This window comes from Osmia lignaria, chromosome 3, assembly GCF_051020975.1.
Source record: "Osmia lignaria lignaria isolate PbOS001 chromosome 3, iyOsmLign1, whole genome shotgun sequence".
NCBI classification, from domain to species: domain Eukaryota; kingdom Metazoa; phylum Arthropoda; class Insecta; order Hymenoptera; family Megachilidae; genus Osmia; species Osmia lignaria.
In genome coordinates this window covers 12,675,598-12,692,670 of record NC_135034.1, presented here as the reverse complement: position 1 = coordinate 12,692,670, position 17,073 = coordinate 12,675,598, and the positions used below count along the sequence as shown (strand labels likewise).

Below are 17,073 nucleotides of genomic sequence, written 5' to 3'. Positions count from 1 at the left end.
ATATGTGACACCATTGGTAGAATGATCAAGTATCGTTTCAATAGCATCACGAATTACTTGCAGCGATCCACTCTTCACTTCCACTATCACTATTTTCGTTATCATTTTCAATATTATCACTGGCGTCACTGTTGTTGTCATTTCTCATCTCATTGTTTTCCAAGTTGCTATTCTCTTCAGAACTACTGTTGAAACCCTCGTCATGTTCCATATTTATATATCTCGCATCGTCACCTATTTTTCAAATAAAAAGAAAAATCATAATCGTTATTTCAATTTTCACTAAAATAAAAATAGACAATTACCTGCTGCTGCTGCTGCATTTGGGAATCTTACTTCTCCATGATCTCTCAAATGTATTTCAACATCAATAGGATTGGCCATGTTAAGTATTCTCAACAGCCAGAAGGGAAAACCATTCTCCAAGACGTAAATATCATTCTCATTTTCCATATCATTTTCAAGTACATTAATCAATGGTTGCAAATCTTCAAGATCATTTAATTCTGCAGCTATCATATTATTACCCTCGTTATCTCTATTGTTGTTTACAAGATCACCGTTTACAACTTCAATTACCTCAGGAAGTTCAAGCCTCGGTGCTTCCGCTATACTTGGTGGCTCTGAATCTGATATATGATCTTGTGCTATACTTGATAAGTCGTACTCCGGTGTCATGTCTTGAGCCGAGGTTGAATTTGGATAACCAGAATCCATTACTTCAGGTGACCAACTGTTTGGAGGAGTTTCCACAGTTTCTGAAGGAGAGATCTTCGATATTTCGTTATTTTCTACTGTTTCTAGAGCATTTGAATTTACAGCTTTACACGTGGATTCGTTAAATTCAGCTTGTTTTTCATCATTTTTTAATAATACTGATGTGGATTGAACATTTTGTGTGTTTTCTACGTAAACACTACAAGATACAAGAGGTACGCATTCTACACTACTAATTTCTTTGGCATAATAATTATACGACGACTTGCTAGTATCTATACCTGTATTGCTTCTTAAGTTAGAAATATCGCGTGATTCAGATTTTCTTTCAGTCTTTTTTTCATCATTTTTCACATGAACAAAATCCATACAAGATCCTGATTTAACGATTAACTGTTGATCAGTTAATGGAACTTTTTTATCACAATTTGTTGATTCTATAGTACTTGACGTTGCTTGAGCAATGTAACCATTTGGCTGTTCTCCTTCTTCAATCTCAATGAAATTATTAGTATGATCTAGGGGTAGCAGCAGTTTGTGTTTCTTTAAATTATCATCGTTCCTTAAAGTACTTGTTAACGAGAAATCATCTGTAACTTGTTCAAAATGAACATCATTTAACGTTAAAGCAGCAACTGTGGATACATCGCTACTTGTAAACGTATCGTCTTTTCCATCTGTTGATATTTCAATTTCCTTTTCATTACAACTAAGCTTGCTATCGCTTTCTAAAGATACTTTATTGTTACTTTCTAACGAATTATTGCCATTGTGACTCGTTAAGCAGAATAACTGTACTCTTTTTAACGAACTGTTACTAGATTTTTCCTTGGTACGATCTTTATCTGTAGTATTTATCTTTCCAGCAACATTTGGTGAACTTGTAAACTGTGGTTGACTTTCCGTCAAAACAGAACTAGTCAAAGATACGCTACTGTTTGAATGTAATTGATCATGCGATTGAGCACTTTGCATTTGTTTTAAATTAAAATAGTTTGAACTAATGCTTTCGCTATTGGTTAAAAGTTCGAAATTAGAATGTTCATTTTCTATGCACGAGGTATTTACATGTATATTACGTAGACAACTATCGTTAATATTACTCTGTGCCGATAACTTCTTATCTTCGATATCACTTGCGTTTCCGCTAACATTTAGAGAATTATCCAACATCCAATGATTACTCATACTACTATCGTCCGTGAAATGCTGCTCGATTCGAACAGTTTGCAAGAGGTATGGTTCAGGTGAAGTTGACGCACGTGAAACAGACAAGTATGGCAAAAAATCTAACGTTTCATTGAGTTTCGGTCCGGTATCTGATAATAATGTACATTGCGATACATCCGGTGGTGGTGGTAAATTAAGAAACGGATCATCCTTTAGGTTTTTTACTTCAGTATTTAAAGAAGAATCTACGAAAAGCGTCGTAGATTGTTGTAAATCTAATGATAAATTATACTGAAAAGCATGATCAATATCGGTTGTTTCGGGCTGTAAATTTCCTTCGCTATTAGCAGTTTCGCTATACCGTTCGGAAATTTCGCTATCCTTTATCGCCTCTGATATGTTATTTGATAAAACATTTTCTTCGTCAAAAAGATAGGTATTGTCTTCGATGATAGAATTATTTTCTGGGATGATAATACTTGGCTCCTCGTTCCAATTCTCCTCGTCCCAAACGTCTGAAGTGTTTTGCTGTAAAAATCTCGAAGAATTGATAGGTGGTCCAGGATCTTTGTTCCAATCATCCTCATCCGTAGAATAGTCATTGGACCAGAAAGCTTCTCCGACGGTACTGTAGTCAGAAAATGTTGAACGCGGCGGAACTTGTACAACCGGACCGAATTCACGGTTCGTAACTGTCCAACCGGCTTCTTCTAAAATCGACTGCAATATGTCTATAGAAATATGAAAGGATTTTAACATTTCCAATAGTTTTTTCAATGGTACTTCCTCTTCCATAGCGATATCTTGGAAGGATAAGTGTCTAATGTAATACTCGGCCTCATCGAGAATCTTTTGCTCGTCGGAACGATTGTCTACCCGAAATGGGTATTCGTATCTAGCTACAGTTATAAATAAACCCTCTATACCGGTATTAAAAGCGTCTTTTTCGCCAAGTCGATGAAATATTGCCATCTGCGTACAACATCCTAAATGTTCCGTACCTTCGGGTCCTTTACAAATACCATCAAAAGTTACTATATAATCTGGGTATCTTAAAATTATATTTTCGGCCCTATTAATAATAAAAATCATATACATATTAGTACTAATACAGGATGTGTTAATTTAAAAAAAGTCTAGCTTATTTACCAATCTTGGAACTGTTGTCTAGTCCATTCAAATTTATGATCAGCGTGTCTAAATCCAGAAAAATTCGGGAAGAGCACATTGAAATCTGCGTTAGGTGTCGTTATCACTGCTAATTTTGGTTTAACGAATCCAAAAATATTATAAGGAAGATTCATCAGAGTATCTGGATACAAATGCTCGATCCTGAGGGCATCAAAATATTTATTCTTTAATTTACTTATTAAAAGTAAAAAGTTAAAAAAATAATTTTCTATCATATCGTTCGACGATGATGATGACCCACAGTTCAATGCAAATCACAGCATCCGTCTTTTCTAGTTTCTTGTCGTTATGGGTAACACTACCCTCGAATATTTCAACCACAAGAGGTGTTGTCCTTCTGTGTAAATACTCAGAAATCAAAGGGGCACCCTTCTCTTTATAACTTTCTAACAGTACTCGATCGATATCGACGCATAATATTTCTTCAACGCCAGTTGTGTGTTTTAGATAAACTAAAAAATCAAGTTCTGCGCATCCAAAATCAACAACCTATGGAAAAAACCATTTTTATATAAGTATTAGATGTTAACAAGGACAATAATAAATAACGTGAAATCGAATGATTCGATCAGCATGTTCTATAAATAAACTGGTGAAAACGTATAAATTACTATTTAAACGCTAAGTAAAACATATGGAATATCGAAAAACGTGTTATCGAGAACAAAGAAATATCTACTTATATATGTGTATATATATACATACATATATGCATATTAAGATATTAAGAAATACCTTGCGTAACTTTCCTTGATACTTGAAACTATTAAGAACCTCGCTAACAGCAACGTATCTTTGTACGTATGCCGGTGGAAAGAATCTTAAAGATTTTTCTTTGAAATCCTGAGCTGCTTCAGGATCTATCATTCTATAATCCTTTTCGGAAATCTCTAATGGTTTCTGCGTGTTGGTCACCTCATTGTCTATGGCTTTTTCTTTCCTAATTCGGTAATTCTGGTATACAAACTTTCCAAAGAGGTAAAGCACGTGAAACAGTACAATGATCATGACAATGACGCAAATCAGTTACCACTTTTGTAAGAATCAAATTTTAACAACGCATCCCGGTTCAGTTCCCGTTGTGCGTAGGGTACTAGCGACCATATTGTTTTGTTTTGACGGCGGTCATAGAATCACATTTCATTGGTCGAAGCAGTTTAAAATGGACCAATTAACAAAATGATGTTTTACATACAGTCTTTGGCAATAGTATGTGACATTGCTTCCCTAGGGAAAACGGCGTTACAGGAGAATCCAGGGTTTTGTATGTACATATGTACATACATAATACTTGATGTCACGAAAGTCCATAACTGCGAAAAGACCAGTTTTCGTTCATTTATGCGCATTACCGCTCTGATTGGTGATACTTCCAGCGGAAGTGGAAAGCGATTGGCGGATCGCTTTCCCCCACCATCATTTTCCAACCTGCGCGCTTAGTTACATATATATTGTACATACTACATATGTACTCAGTTTCAAGTTATATATTCAAAGGTTATGCAATTCTGCGGTGACACGAATCCGGCTAATTTATGTTCCGTATTAATTGTTTATTTATATGAGGATTAACGTAAAATAATTAAACATGAAAACTGCGCCTGATCCAAAAGACGTTCAGGTATTACATTATAGCCTCTCTAACCTTTTATTTCATTTTGAAAGTCATTTACGACGCTAATGCAGAATATAACGAATGTTTTACTACGATTACATATATATATATATATATACGTGTTTTTCTGATTCGTATGGATTCATTGTTTAATATTTTTACGTTTACTGTAATGGGGAACCTCTGTTTCAGGAATTTTTATTCAAACAATCGCATACTTCCCAAATTTTAGATGCATTTACGTCTGTACCAATTGCTTGCAGTTTATTGACTGCAGATAAAAAGAGAGGATTATTATACGTAGGTCAAAGCAATAAGATAATCGTTTTAAAACCTGGCCAAGATAATGAACCGGAATGGAAGCTGGAGTTGAATATAGCGGTAGCTGTGTCCAAATTAATGGTTAATTGTGATTGCTCTTATTTAGCAGTGGCACCTCACGGACCATTAATTTTAATTTACGATGTACAGGCACTTTTGGCAAATGTATGAACATTGAAATTTAAATCTTACGTTATTTAGATTTCGTACAGTCTCGTTAAACGATTAAAGAAACTGTAATTTTCTTTTCCAGAGCGTACAATTATTATACGAAATTAGGATTTCTACATCAAACACCGATGTATTTGTAAACGATCTACGATGGAATCCCACTATACCAGGAATGCTGTGTACAGTAGCTAGCGATTACACAGTTGGTAGTTTTAAAATAAAAGAAAAGAAGGAAAAAAGTATAGAGTTGAAAGCTTTAGAAAAATTTAACGACTTGGATGTTTTGTGCGCAGCGTGGAGTCCTAAAGGAAAGCAAATAGTAGTAGGTTGCAAAAATGGAAGTATCGTGCAATTTAAACCCGATCTGAAAGTTGCAAGAACAATTCCTGGTCCTGATCCGTACATCGGAGAGGTTATTGGTATTTTATGGATCAGCAATTATCAGTTTTGCGCTGCTTATTTAGGTAGCGAACAGAAACTTAATGTTCTAATAATCGATGCTCCTAAAGGTGAAACAAATGCCATTTTTACCAGTTATGAAGATATCACTTATGGAATAACAGATACAACGGAGGAAGGAATAATACCACGTTATTACTTTGATCATGTACCAGAATGGGGTTTAATCATTGCTGCTAGTAGTAACAGTAGCGAAGTGGCGGTTTTGGGATCTACGGACGGAGGAGTTACTTGGAATCAGTGGCAATTGGTTGACAGTGGCAGGGCTGAATTACCATTGATCTGTACTACGGAAAGTTATCCAGTTGGTTTAGCTATCGACAAATCTTCTGTTCGAAAATTACCATGGGGCGCAGAGTCCACCTTACCTTATCCAGTTCCTATGCTTCATATCCTTTCAACATCCGGACAATTATGTACCTTCCATATGGTAAATCTGATTCCTAATTGTCCTGATATTAATTCCCCGCCTACAGAGATAGTTGCACCTCCCTTGCATTTACTACAGTCGAATGTTAATTTATCCGAAACGTCTTACGTTATGAATGGTTTAATAACTAGTACCCCACGCCCTAAACAACCAGAAAATATTCCTGAACGTCCGAAACCAATTCCTACGAGAAATATTTTTGACAAATCTATCGAAGGGAATAGTTTTTTTCCACAATCCACAGCTGAGAAGCCTAAACAATTGGAACAGAAATCCGAAAGTGTTAGCAGAGAAATGATGAAAATGGAGCCGGTCAATGAAACTGTAAAGTCAGATATGAAATTGGCGGTGGTACCGATGAAGGAAGGAGTTTCGCAAGAATCCGTGAAACAGAAACCGTCCGCAGATGAGGATGGTACAGATATTCGTGCTTATATAGAGGAGCATAATTTATTTGAAAAAGAATTGCGTAACAAATTGGAACGACAGACATGGGAATGTGGTACCGAAGAAGAACGTCGAAAACTAGTCGAAACATCTGTTATAATAGATCAGTTTCTTCGAGAATTGAGAGAAACAACAAACAGTTTATCCAGTGACATTTCATATTTGAAGGCATTACTGTTACAGTCATTTGCTTGGGTCGAAGAAACCAAGTCAAAAAATGCAGCTACTAACGACGTTACAACTCGAAATTGTGGAGATACTAATAAGATATCTGATTTACAAAAACTTTATTATTATACTCGCACGCAAGTTAGTCAAGCTAGTAAAATTTTGGATTTAGAATGGTCGAATCATAAGTCTGAAGAGATGTCGCGAATGAAAATTCCACATCTGGAGTTTGTTTATCAAAATCTGATATTGCATAATAAGATAATACAAGAAGAGAAGAGCAAATTGGAACATCTTAAGAAACGATGGAAATTAATTACTCGTAACAATAACATATTTGGATTAAATCGTTCGTTATCTAATTTAAGTATCACGTCGTCTAAATCATCGACTTCGCTTCCAAGAAATACAGGAGTAATAGAGGCGCGTTGCAAGGCTATCGCTTCCAAGACTTTAACTTTTACTCAAGAGAAAGAAATTAAATTAAGGGAACATTTGTCTGTTTCTTCTCCAAGGATTATAAAACCTGTCAATCCTTCACCAATTCAACACCGTTTGGAAGCAACTTTATCCTCTTTATCTTCTCTTGATACGACAGTTACCGATACCAAGAATAAAACGGAACATTCTGTTTTAAAGCAGATCACACCTAGTAAACCAGTAGCAGCAGCTGCCGAGAAACCGAAACAACAAAGTCCGTTAGCTTCTTTAAATAGCATCGTAGCAAGAATTGGTACAAGTGAAACTTGCAATAATGTATCAACGCAAAACAAGCAACTTAACTTTAGTATTAATTTTCCGACACCGACATCTGGAAATAAACTTTCACAGGTAGAGAAAAAATCAACTGTACCAATAACATCATCTACGGTATCTCAAAGTGGTAAGCCAAAGCAAGATACTGTACTACCATTCGGTCAAGTTAATTCTTCTGCTCAGCAGTATTTACCTAATCTGACAAAATCTTTCGCCAAAGTGAACACAATTACGTTTGGTACACCGGCGCAAAAATCTGAAGATAATACTGCAGAAAAATCATCTGCACTCGTAGAGTCTGGTATAAAATCTGGAAAAGAAAATGTACCAAGCGATTCCTTTAAGATGGAAAACAATTTATTCGGCACTGGCACATTAAAAGATGTATTATCAGAAACCACATCGGACCGGGTACAAGGAAATTATCCAAGTAATTCGGTAAAATTTAGAACGGCAGTATTTACAACAACAACAACAACAACAACAACAACAACAACAACAACAACAACAACAACATCGGTAATACCAACCACAACAAAGATTGAAGCAGCTACCACATTTAGTTTTGCTACTGCAAATACTGCTTCTACTGTTGTCAAAAGTATGTCGCAAAATGCACTTACTACGCCACAAACAAGTGCACAGACATTTTCTTTTGCTTTAAAACCTTCAAACGTTACTACTGCGTTCAATTTAAAGATGCCACCGGCAGCAACAACAACAACAACAATAACGGCATCTCAAACGCAAGACTCATTAAACGTAACAAATTTAATTGTAGGACTTGAAACATCTAATCAAACAGCTACTACTGTGTCTACCAGTAACGTTAGTGCCGAAGGAAAATATAACTATAAACCTACGTTTGGAGCATCTAGTTTTCAAATGTTATTGGGACAAAATAATACATCTAGCAACAATCAGATTTCTATAAGTCTTGTAAGTGGAACTCCTTCAAAAGAAACTATTACTACTACATCATCGGTTACAATTGAGAATATACTCTCTACGAAATCAAAAGCACTCAGCCTTACAACAAGTTCTGTACAAGCTTCACCTGCATCTTCTACTAGATCCTTTTTTAACAGTCAGATTAATACTCCTAATATTTCTGTATTTGGAGGAATGCCAAGTTCGACACCAACTACTACTTTGCCTGGCATTCAGATTACAACCAGTTCATCTATTCCAATATTTGGTGGTTTTACAACCGCGTCAATAACAAGCACAGCAACTACAATGGTAACAACTTCCAACACAGTATCATCTCCATTTCAGAGTTCTTTAACGAAACCTACTTTTGGCGAAATTGCAACGAATTTATCAACAGTATCAGCTGCTGCTGCTACTACTATTACTACTACTACTACTACTACTACTACTACTATTACAACTACTACTAGTACTACTACTACTCCTGTTACTACCGCTACTACTGCTACTACCACCGCCACCACCACCACCACGTCTACACTTAATTTTGGTAGTATTACAACTGCTTCTTCAGTTGCTTCGGTTTTTGGTAAACCCGCTTCGACAATGAATACACAATTTTCTACCACATCGGTCGTTTCATCGACTGCCAGTACTTTTGGAAAGTCAGTTATTAGTCCTACTTCAATGCCATTTGGAAGTTCTACAAATGCATCCATATTCGGTCAGATTCCAACAACTTCAACGAATGCTTCAGTCTTTAGCGGAAGCGGTGCTACCTCGATCTTTGGTGGAAATACTCAGGCATCACCATCTGCTTCGATTTTTGGAGGGGATTCATCGTCAGTAAATACATTTGGAACATCCCAGAAATCCATTTTTGATAATAATGCTCAAAATTCAATATTCGGCTCAGCGTCAAACAGTGGATCTACATCTTTCTTTGGCGGAACCATAAATAATACGACTGAAGGGGCATCATCGCCTGGTTCACCATCTGTATTTGGCGGTGGTACAGCTAATAATGCATCACAAATGGGTTTAGAACAACCTGCTTTCGGGCAAGCTCCTGCATTTGGTGCTAAACCAGTTTTTGGATCACCGCCTACGTTTGGAGCATCAAAATTCGCTGGTTTTAGCAGTGGATTCGGAGCAACTGCATTTGGAGCTAGTGCATCGCCTCCAGGTAACATGTTACTATAATTTCTTATCTACCACAATAAAATCGATTATTAAGAAAAAGAAATTATATAAAATAGCGTTTGGAAGTTTACCTGCAATGGGTGGGACGACCCCTGCACCAGTTGATAGCAGCACCATGCCGAAAGTTTTTGGAAATGTTGATGGTAGCAACACGTTCGAATCCTTAGCGAGTCAATCGGGTGGTCTTAGTTTTAGTAGTCTAGCGCAAAAAAATGTAGAAGCACCAAAATCTCCAGTATTTACCAGGTATGTAGACGATTTTTAAAACGTTCTCTTCGGAACCTATACAGTTGAATCGTATAAAAAAAATTTATAATAATTAATTGTTCTTTATTACAGTGGGAGTTCGTTTTCCACCTGGCGGTAGTGTACGAATGTTTCTTTAAATCAAATCGACTAAATCATCTCATTATTTTTATATGTAAAAAAGAAGAAAAAAAAGAAAAAGAAAAAGAAAATATAATACACTTTCAGTATCCCTTACATCACAGCTTTGATCATGTATTTATATCAAATTGCTTTTTATCGGAGACATTATTAACATCGTTCGTTTTAAAACAATTGTTGTTATCCGTACTGTAGAAAAATCAATTGCGATTTAGTATGTTTTGAATTTTTATTATTTACAATAAAGACATTTTATGAAATTAATGGTTTAGAATTAATATTTAGATGCCCCTTTTGATTGGTTTTGGCGCAATTGATACTTTAGTAGGCTTACAAAGATCAATGACACACGGATCGTCGAGGGGAGAATGCGTGCAGACGGCCGACGAAGATGGGACAAAAAGTGCAAGAGAAATTTCTACGTTGCAAGCTTCCATCCAAACTTGATGGGAAAGTAGTACGGTCGTTTTCAATCTATAATCGTTCTGTTCTGTATTTTGTAGTCGTAAATCTGACTGACGCGGTAGCAATAATTGTACTTGTTGGTCGGGATGTCTCAGTTTTATACGTAATATACTAGGATCTCGCAAGTTCAATATTTTTGCCGTTAACGGGATCCCTAATAAAAGTCCTCCTGTAAATTTCAATGCTGCGTCCGCATCCCCTCTAGGTTCTTCAATGATTGCTCTAGAAAATCTAGTGGACACCGATGGTCTTGGGAGTCGTTCTTCTCCCTGCGATGCCGGTGTCAAAAGTAACGGTAACAACAGCCTCGTTAAAGATCCTGGCTTGACATCGGCTAACGTAGGAATCTGAAGTACAAGAGCTCTAGAAAATGATGGCAATTTCGACGTATCTTGTGGTAGGGTGTCAGCTTCGGAGAGAAAATGACGCGCTAGTGGAAGAGCGCTTCTTCCTGTTACGCTTCTCGTTACCCGAATTAATTCTATCGCCAATGCTTTTAACCATACGTCGTTGGCTAGTATCATTTCATTTTCACTTAATCCACTAAAAAGTCGCTGTAACCTAGAAATTTATTATTTATTATTTTTAATTATTTATGGAAAAATTTTGACGCGTAGAAAGGAAAAGATAAAAATGTGTACTTTTGTGTATTTTGTAGCAAAACTGACACGTTGGTGGTTGTGTTCGGCAAAGGACTCGTCGATACCGAATTTGTCGATGATATTGAAAATTCTTTCAATACAGACTTTAAAAGTAACAAACATCGTATGTAGAGGACAGTGAAACGTGCGGCACCCTCCATTCGATGATCCATTTCTGCTAAACGATCGAGATCAATGGCTGCAGCTTCTAAAAGTTGGGTATGAACTCTGCCACCGGGTCTAGCATTTTCAACACCTGTCACTACTTTTTCCAAAAATTCTTTTCCGCGTTCGGCTTCGTCGTCGATTTTATCTTCATTTCCAAAACCTGGTCCACTAGTTGTTACGGTTGGCCGTAATCGAGGAACGAAATGCGGCATAGTGTCGCGTAAGTAATGATAATGTTTCGAAGCGTGTTCTGTAAACAAAGCATGCATACTTGGACAATGCAATGCGGCATTAAATATCAAAACCAGAACGCTTGCATCTATCATTTATAGTTAAGAATATAATTAAGGAAAGTGGATTACGAAGCAAATATAAATAAATTAATTAATTAATTTAAAAAAAAAAATAAAAGGATACAAGACGGTTCGTCAACGTCTGGTTCGGGTGTATCGAAAAAGGGATGTCGTCCAAGAAGTTGCGGTACCAATGGTAACGTTAAATATGGGTGCGAAGCTCCTAGTGCCGCTAAACAGCATCTAATACTTTCTTTGTCTTGTGGATAACGACTCAAATTATCAAGAAGACGATTTACACACATATGGAGACAATTTCTAGTAGCAAGCCGGCTAGCAGCCAAAGTAGCGTGTAACCCTTCTCGTACTTCGCCTGAAAAATCCTCTAGCGCGCCCAAAATTGTTTCTAATTGATCTTCGCGAAGCGTTACGCTTGCCGACATTTTTCTTAACGATTCGATAGCACGCAATCGTACATCTTGAATTTCATCGTTGAACATATCAACCATAAAATCTAAGGAAATTCTAGCTATATTTGGTTGCTCCAAAGATAACGTGCATAGAGCCTCAACTGCTGCTGTCCTTACCTGAATGTAATATATGTTATTTAGCTGAAAACTTATTTAGCTACATGCATGTAAATAAATATATTATTACCTCTAAAAATTCGTCCTCTAAACCGTGAATAAACGCACCGCAAGATCCACTTTTTTCTTCCACTTCTGGTCTATCTGTTTCCACAATTTTTTGTTTTTTATCTAACGCTTGTTCTATATATCGTTGCGATACACCTTTCATTGTTCCAAGAAGAGACATTGCCGAAGCTCTAACTCTTGCTGATAAATCACCCATCAGACCGCATATTTGAGAAAATGCACAATCCACCATACGTATATCTTCTCCGTCTGCTCCCATGATAATGCTATTATAATATAATCAAGGTGGTAGAGATAGCCAAAAATGTTAATTTGTGGTTGGTTTAAAAAAAAAAAAAAAAAATAATAAGAAACGAATGCGACGAAATACAACGTACTTTTCAGGATATTCTCTCCCTAAAAGCCATATCAATTTCAGAACATTTCGACGAACTATTTCATAATCATCGCGAAGCGCAGCACAAGCTTCTGCAAAGAAACTTGCGGGCAATCTGCAACCTCTATGAGAATGAAGTTCAGCCATTGTTTCAAATGCCTGAGCACGTACTCTTGGATCTTGAGAACGTGCGTAATTACCAACAAAAGTTAATGTATCATCCGCGGTATTTGCAGTCAAATATCTACCTATAATAGAAAGACAACGGGTTTGTACGCCGTGCCAAGTATCTGGCAAATGCTCACGGGCAATTTTCAATACAAGCATCCTAGAAAAATTGATTCGTTTAATTTTATTTTATCCTATCATTAAAGTAAATAAATTTCAACTATGTACAGAAAAAAATACCTATGATAATCTCCTAATTTTAATAACGTTGCTAAACCCTGACTTTTCACTCTATGTGATTCTTCGTTTCTTAAAAGTTCTGAAGTTTCGGTAACGATTCGTGTCTTTTCGATTGCATCGTTTGTAACTTCTCCCAATTCTGCAAAGATCCAAAGTATTTTCGCACGGACTGCAGCTTCAGTTTCTATAGTAAATCTTTCTGATAATTTTTTTACTACCGATGGAACATCTTCCGGAGAGATGTAGGCAATAGTATCAGATATGCGAACAAGAAGCTGTAAAGCATCATTGCCACATTTACTTTTCTCAAGACATTCGATATAAGCCAATGCTGAACTTCCTTCTGTTCCATTTTTACTACTACCTGGAGTAGCTGCGAGGCGTAATGTTTTTAGCCTCTTTAACGGTGGTTCATTTATAACCTGTATATGTAATATAAACACAATTGGATATAGAAATTCAAATAAAAATGTTTCAAAGTCGAAAAATATTTTTACCTGGCTCTGGTTAAATTCTGCTAAAACTCTCTTCTTCATTAAAGCTGCCATACTCTAATATATTAGTATTATTATATAAAACTCTCTTACTATTAGTATATAAATACATACATATATTTATATAGTATTTGATGTATCATATGAAAGTTGAAGCTATACCTTTTACTGGTTCAGCATGATAAATACGAATAATGTTTATATTTTTCGCATTACCTATAAAACTTGGAATTATTAACATATATAAATACGTACATATTTATTATTTAGTATATGTAAATAGTCACTGTTGCTGGCTTTCTTCTAGTATTTCCTCGATTTATCAAAAGGTGGCGGTAACTGTTGGATATCGAATGTTAAGGGTTAGGAAGGTAGCGGTTTTATTGTTTTCCGTTTTTGTCGCGTGCATATAGGTAATTAAATAAATGCTTGACTTGTATGTAACGAATATACATGTAAGAATATGTATACAAGAGTATACGTGCGAATATACGAATTGATAAATATAACACACATGTTTAAGAAATAAAACCGACTGTTATTGAAAGTGATTAACACAAAGAACTATATTATACATATATATATATATATATATATATATATATATATATATATATATATATATATATATATATATATATATATATATATATATATATAAGAGAAGAAATGTGCTAAAAATTGTTGTTGTTTGTTCTTGTGATTGATCGTAACCTTTGTTTATATATGCGCTTTTAGTTTCTATTTCGTAAGTTTCTATTGCTACATTCCTCGGAATTCGTTTAAAAATGGTACCACTTGGACCGTCACCGGGGCATCAAACGTCTGTTAATAATAGTGCAAGTACTCCAACGTCTGGAACGAAGAGCAGTTCAACATTGGTCGGCAAAACATGTTCTTTTTTTCTTTTTTAATAAAACATATTTTCACTTTGTTCTTAAAAATCTCTAATTCTTTTTCTGTTTTTACAGAAACCAAATTACACTTTGAAATACACTTTGGCAGGTCACACCAAAGCAGTTTCTTCAGTGAAATTTAGCCCAAACGGAGAGTGGCTTGCTAGTTCCTGTAAATAGAAATTTCACTTTACGTTAACTCGAATGTTTCTTATTTTGCGTGAAAAGTTAATCAAATTCATAATTACTTTTATGCCCGTAGCTGCGGATAAGTTAATCAAAATATGGGGATCGTACGATGGAAAATTTGAAAAAACCATATCCGGTCACAAGCTTGGTATTTCAGATGTGGCATGGTCTAGCGATAGCAGATTGTTGGTGTCTGCCTCTGATGATAAAACCTTGAAAATATGGGAATTAAGTTCTGTAAGTTAAAATTTGGGTAGAGAAACGGGATAGAAGAAAAAGAATAGAAAGAAAATATTTACCTTCTTTTGTCTGTTTCTAGGGGAAATGCTTAAAGACATTAAAGGGTCATAGCAATTATGTGTTTTGTTGCAACTTTAACCCACAGTCGAACCTTATAGTTTCTGGTTCTGTAAGTATTATTTTAACATTTCTATTTGTTTGCACTTAGGATAGGGTTTATCTTATGCAAGCTTATCGTGTGCAAGCTTCTAAATTATTGTACACATAAACGTACTTTATATGGTAACAGTCGGTAATATTAAACATGCTAGAATGTAAGAAGAATGTAAAAATAGTAAAGGAAAAATAATGAGAAAAGATGAACTTCAGTTTAATCATCGGTGAGAGATGTTAACGGTATATTTTTAAAGATACTTGAAAAATTTTTCAACGTTATTACGTGCTTTCATAAAAGGGTTTGCACACACGAATCACATAATTATTCCATACATACATGTGTCTGTTGATTTAATAAATATTGCTACCAGTTCGACGAAAGTGTTCGAATATGGGATGTTAGAACTGGAAAATGCCTGAAAACGTTACCCGCTCACTCCGACCCCGTAAGTGCTGTTCATTTTAACAGGGATGGATCGTTGATCGTGTCTAGTAGTTACGACGGGTTATGGTAAGCTAGCATGTTTAGTTTAGTTCATGTACATGTACGTGTGCGTGCTTAAATATGAATAAATAAATGAGAATTATAGTAAAAGATACATGATTGTATATATAGTCGGATCTGGGACACAGCATCCGGTCAGTGTTTGAAGACTTTAATAGACGACGACAATCCACCGGTATCTTTCGTTAAGTTTTCGCCAAATGGAAAATATATTTTAGCAGCGACGTTAGACAACACGTTGAAACTGTGGGATTATAGCAAAGGAAAATGCTTAAAAACTTACACAGGTCATAAGAACGAAAAATATTGCATATTTGCAAATTTTTCAGTTACAGGCGGGAAGGTATGTTATACATAATTAGTAATGAATCGAAATAATCGAAATAATCGAAATAATCGAAATAATAAATTAACTAAACATTGTTCTGCTATTCAACAGTGGATCGTTTCGGGTTCAGAAGACAATATGGTATATATTTGGAATTTACAGACTAAAGAAATTGTACAGAAACTACAAGGGCACACAGGTATAGCTAAAGAAAAAGTTATTAACATTATTGTGCGATGCGTACGTGTACTGATAACAGTTTATCGATTCGTAGATGTTGTGCTTTGTACGACGTGCCATCCCACGGATAACATTATAGCATCAGCTGCACTTGAAAATGATAAAACGATTAAACTATGGAAGAGTGATACATAGAATGGGCACAGGTTCTTTACGATATTTCATCGTAGGTACTATAAAAGAAAAACAAAAAGAAAGAAAAAAAAAAAAAAAGAGGTGTTCACACCTGTTGTAGACGGCCGTCTTCACTCTTTTTCTCTTATCCTCTGTAATTTTTCAGTTTTCCATTTTCGCATAAAAATATGTAGCAATTTTAGCAATTTTTATTAGCAAACAATTGTATAGAGAGGCAGTAGAATACGCGCACTCAAATGTTTAGATTTTATCGAATATAAATAGTACCAGATAGGCAGGGAAGAAGGAAAATGTACACTTTTAACGGAGCATTTATCTATGCAAACTGAAAATTAAGAATTCAGTAAGAGTCGAATATAGGTGTGTAAGTTATTAACAGTTACGGTTGTAGTAAAGAGTAATATGAGAAAAAAAAACTGAAGGATACAAATACGAGAATGTAATTTTAAAAATTATACTTAGGCGAGTGATTGTTTTTTTTATCGTTTTGATATTTATTGTATAGTTGATTGATTATAACTACGTCAAATGTTTAACTAACATACTTTTTTTTATCTATAACTAAAAATAAAATAACTGTATATGTATAGTTCGTCCAACGAAACGAGTCAGTAAATAGGTATTATTAAAGAAGAACTGTGCAGCGATCCTGCGCTATGCACGTGAATTTCTATACATTTACTGATTCGTCTCGTTGGACGGACTATCAAAGAACATATTTTGTATATATATATACACACACGCACACACACACACACACACACACACACACAAACAAACACACAAAAAAAAATGTATATGGAAGAAATGAAGATATAAACGAATAAAAATGAATTCTTGTAAACTTAAAAATTTATGTAAACAAAGCGAAAAGAAATATATTTTCGTACCTGAGATATGAAGTGTTTTGTTAAT

The 17,073-nt window shown here is 35.4% G+C and overlaps 4 protein-coding genes across 11 annotated transcripts; 2 read left to right on the top strand and 2 right to left on the bottom strand.

Annotated features, from left to right (window-relative positions):
* Positions 1–2: 2 nt before the first annotated feature.
* Hen1 (Hen1 methyltransferase) lies at positions 3–4,343 on the bottom strand. Its single transcript, XM_034338349.2, has 5 exons — positions 3,814–4,343; positions 3,320–3,567; positions 3,037–3,219; positions 306–2,959; positions 3–234 (listed from the first exon to the last, which is right to left on the bottom strand). The coding sequence occupies exons 1-5, from the start codon at positions 4,084–4,086 to the stop codon at positions 47–49; spliced, it is 3,546 nt and encodes a 1,181-aa protein (XP_034194240.2). The 5' UTR covers positions 4,087–4,343; the 3' UTR covers positions 3–46.
* A 192-nt stretch (positions 4,344–4,535) lies between these two features.
* Positions 4,536–10,039, top strand: Nup214 (nuclear pore complex protein Nup214). 2 transcript variants are annotated; one of them, XM_034338338.2, is made up of 6 exons: positions 4,536–4,699; positions 4,886–5,179; positions 5,268–8,384; positions 8,724–9,564; positions 9,638–9,827; positions 9,921–10,039. In XM_034338338.2, the coding sequence occupies exons 1-6, from the start codon at positions 4,667–4,669 to the stop codon at positions 9,946–9,948; spliced, it is 4,503 nt and encodes a 1,500-aa protein (XP_034194229.2). In that variant the 5' UTR covers positions 4,536–4,666; the 3' UTR covers positions 9,949–10,039. The 2 variants fall into 2 exon arrangements, with proteins under 2 accessions (XP_034194229.2, XP_034194227.2); XM_034338336.2 differs by having other exon boundaries at positions 4,537–4,699; positions 5,268–9,564.
* Positions 10,040–10,190: 151 nt separating this feature from the next.
* On the bottom strand, positions 10,191–13,875 carry IntS4 (integrator complex subunit 4). 5 transcript variants are annotated; one of them, XM_034338360.2, is made up of 9 exons: positions 13,757–13,875; positions 13,632–13,685; positions 13,473–13,526; positions 12,976–13,397; positions 12,569–12,895; positions 12,193–12,457; positions 11,660–12,122; positions 11,075–11,561; positions 10,191–10,994 (listed from the first exon to the last, which is right to left on the bottom strand). In XM_034338360.2, exons 3-9 carry the CDS (start codon positions 13,521–13,523, stop codon positions 10,250–10,252), a joined length of 2,760 nt encoding a protein of 919 aa, XP_034194251.2. In that variant the 5' UTR covers positions 13,524–13,526; positions 13,632–13,685; positions 13,757–13,875; the 3' UTR covers positions 10,191–10,249. The 5 variants fall into 5 exon arrangements, with proteins under 5 accessions (XP_034194251.2, XP_034194252.2, XP_034194250.2 ...); XM_034338361.2 differs by having other exon boundaries at positions 13,473–13,516; XM_034338359.2 differs by having other exon boundaries at positions 13,632–13,766.
* Positions 13,732–16,913, top strand: wds (WD repeat-containing protein wds). Of its 3 annotated transcripts, none has more exons than XM_076693407.1 (9): positions 13,732–13,840; positions 14,208–14,350; positions 14,441–14,537; positions 14,628–14,791; positions 14,874–14,963; positions 15,322–15,461; positions 15,567–15,798; positions 15,895–15,982; positions 16,058–16,913. In XM_076693407.1, exons 2-9 carry the CDS (start codon positions 14,258–14,260, stop codon positions 16,156–16,158), a joined length of 1,005 nt encoding a protein of 334 aa, XP_076549522.1. In that variant the 5' UTR covers positions 13,732–13,840; positions 14,208–14,257; the 3' UTR covers positions 16,159–16,913. The 3 variants fall into 3 exon arrangements, with proteins under 3 accessions (XP_076549522.1, XP_076549521.1, XP_034194284.1); XM_076693406.1 differs by having other exon boundaries at positions 13,805–13,882; XM_034338393.2 differs by lacking the exon at positions 13,732–13,840 and having other exon boundaries at positions 14,099–14,350.
* The last annotated feature ends 160 nt before the right edge of the window (positions 16,914–17,073 follow it).

Bases quoted from the DNA above. Each gene is read 5' to 3' on its own strand.
- Hen1 (XM_034338349.2), bottom strand. From the start codon at position 4,086: ATGATCATTGTACTGTTTCACGTGCTTTACCTCTTTGGAAAGTTTGTA. The intron at 3,568-3,813 runs GTATTTCTTAAT...TTTTTTCCATAG, and splicing joins ATCAAGGAAAGTTACGCAAG to GTTGTTGATTTTGGATGCGC. The intron at 235-305 runs GTAATTGTCTAT...TTTGAAAAATAG, and splicing joins AAATGCAGCAGCAGCAGCAG to GTGACGATGCGAGATATATA.
- IntS4 (XM_034338357.2), bottom strand. From the start codon at position 13,710: ATGTTAATAATTCCAAGTTTTATAGGTAATGCGAAAAATATAAACATT. The intron at 13,398-13,472 runs GTAAAAATATTT...TTACATATACAG, and splicing joins CAGAATTTAACCAGAGCCAG to GTTATAAATGAACCACCGTT. The intron at 11,562-11,659 runs GTATCCTTTTAT...TATAAATGATAG, and splicing joins AGACGTTGACGAACCGTCTT to ATGCAAGCGTTCTGGTTTTG.
- Nup214 (XM_034338336.2), top strand. From the start codon at position 4,667: ATGAAAACTGCGCCTGATCCAAAAGACGTTCAG. The intron at 4,700-4,885 runs GTATTACATTAT...CCTCTGTTTCAG, and splicing joins CTGATCCAAAAGACGTTCAG to GAATTTTTATTCAAACAATC. The intron at 9,828-9,920 runs GTATGTAGACGA...TCTTTATTACAG, and splicing joins AAATCTCCAGTATTTACCAG to TGGGAGTTCGTTTTCCACCT.
- wds (XM_076693407.1), top strand. From the start codon at position 14,258: ATGGTACCACTTGGACCGTCACCGGGGCATCAAACGTCTGTTAATAAT. The intron at 15,462-15,566 runs GTAAGCTAGCAT...TTGTATATATAG, and splicing joins AGTAGTTACGACGGGTTATG to TCGGATCTGGGACACAGCAT. The intron at 15,799-15,894 runs GTATGTTATACA...GCTATTCAACAG, and splicing joins TTTCAGTTACAGGCGGGAAG to TGGATCGTTTCGGGTTCAGA.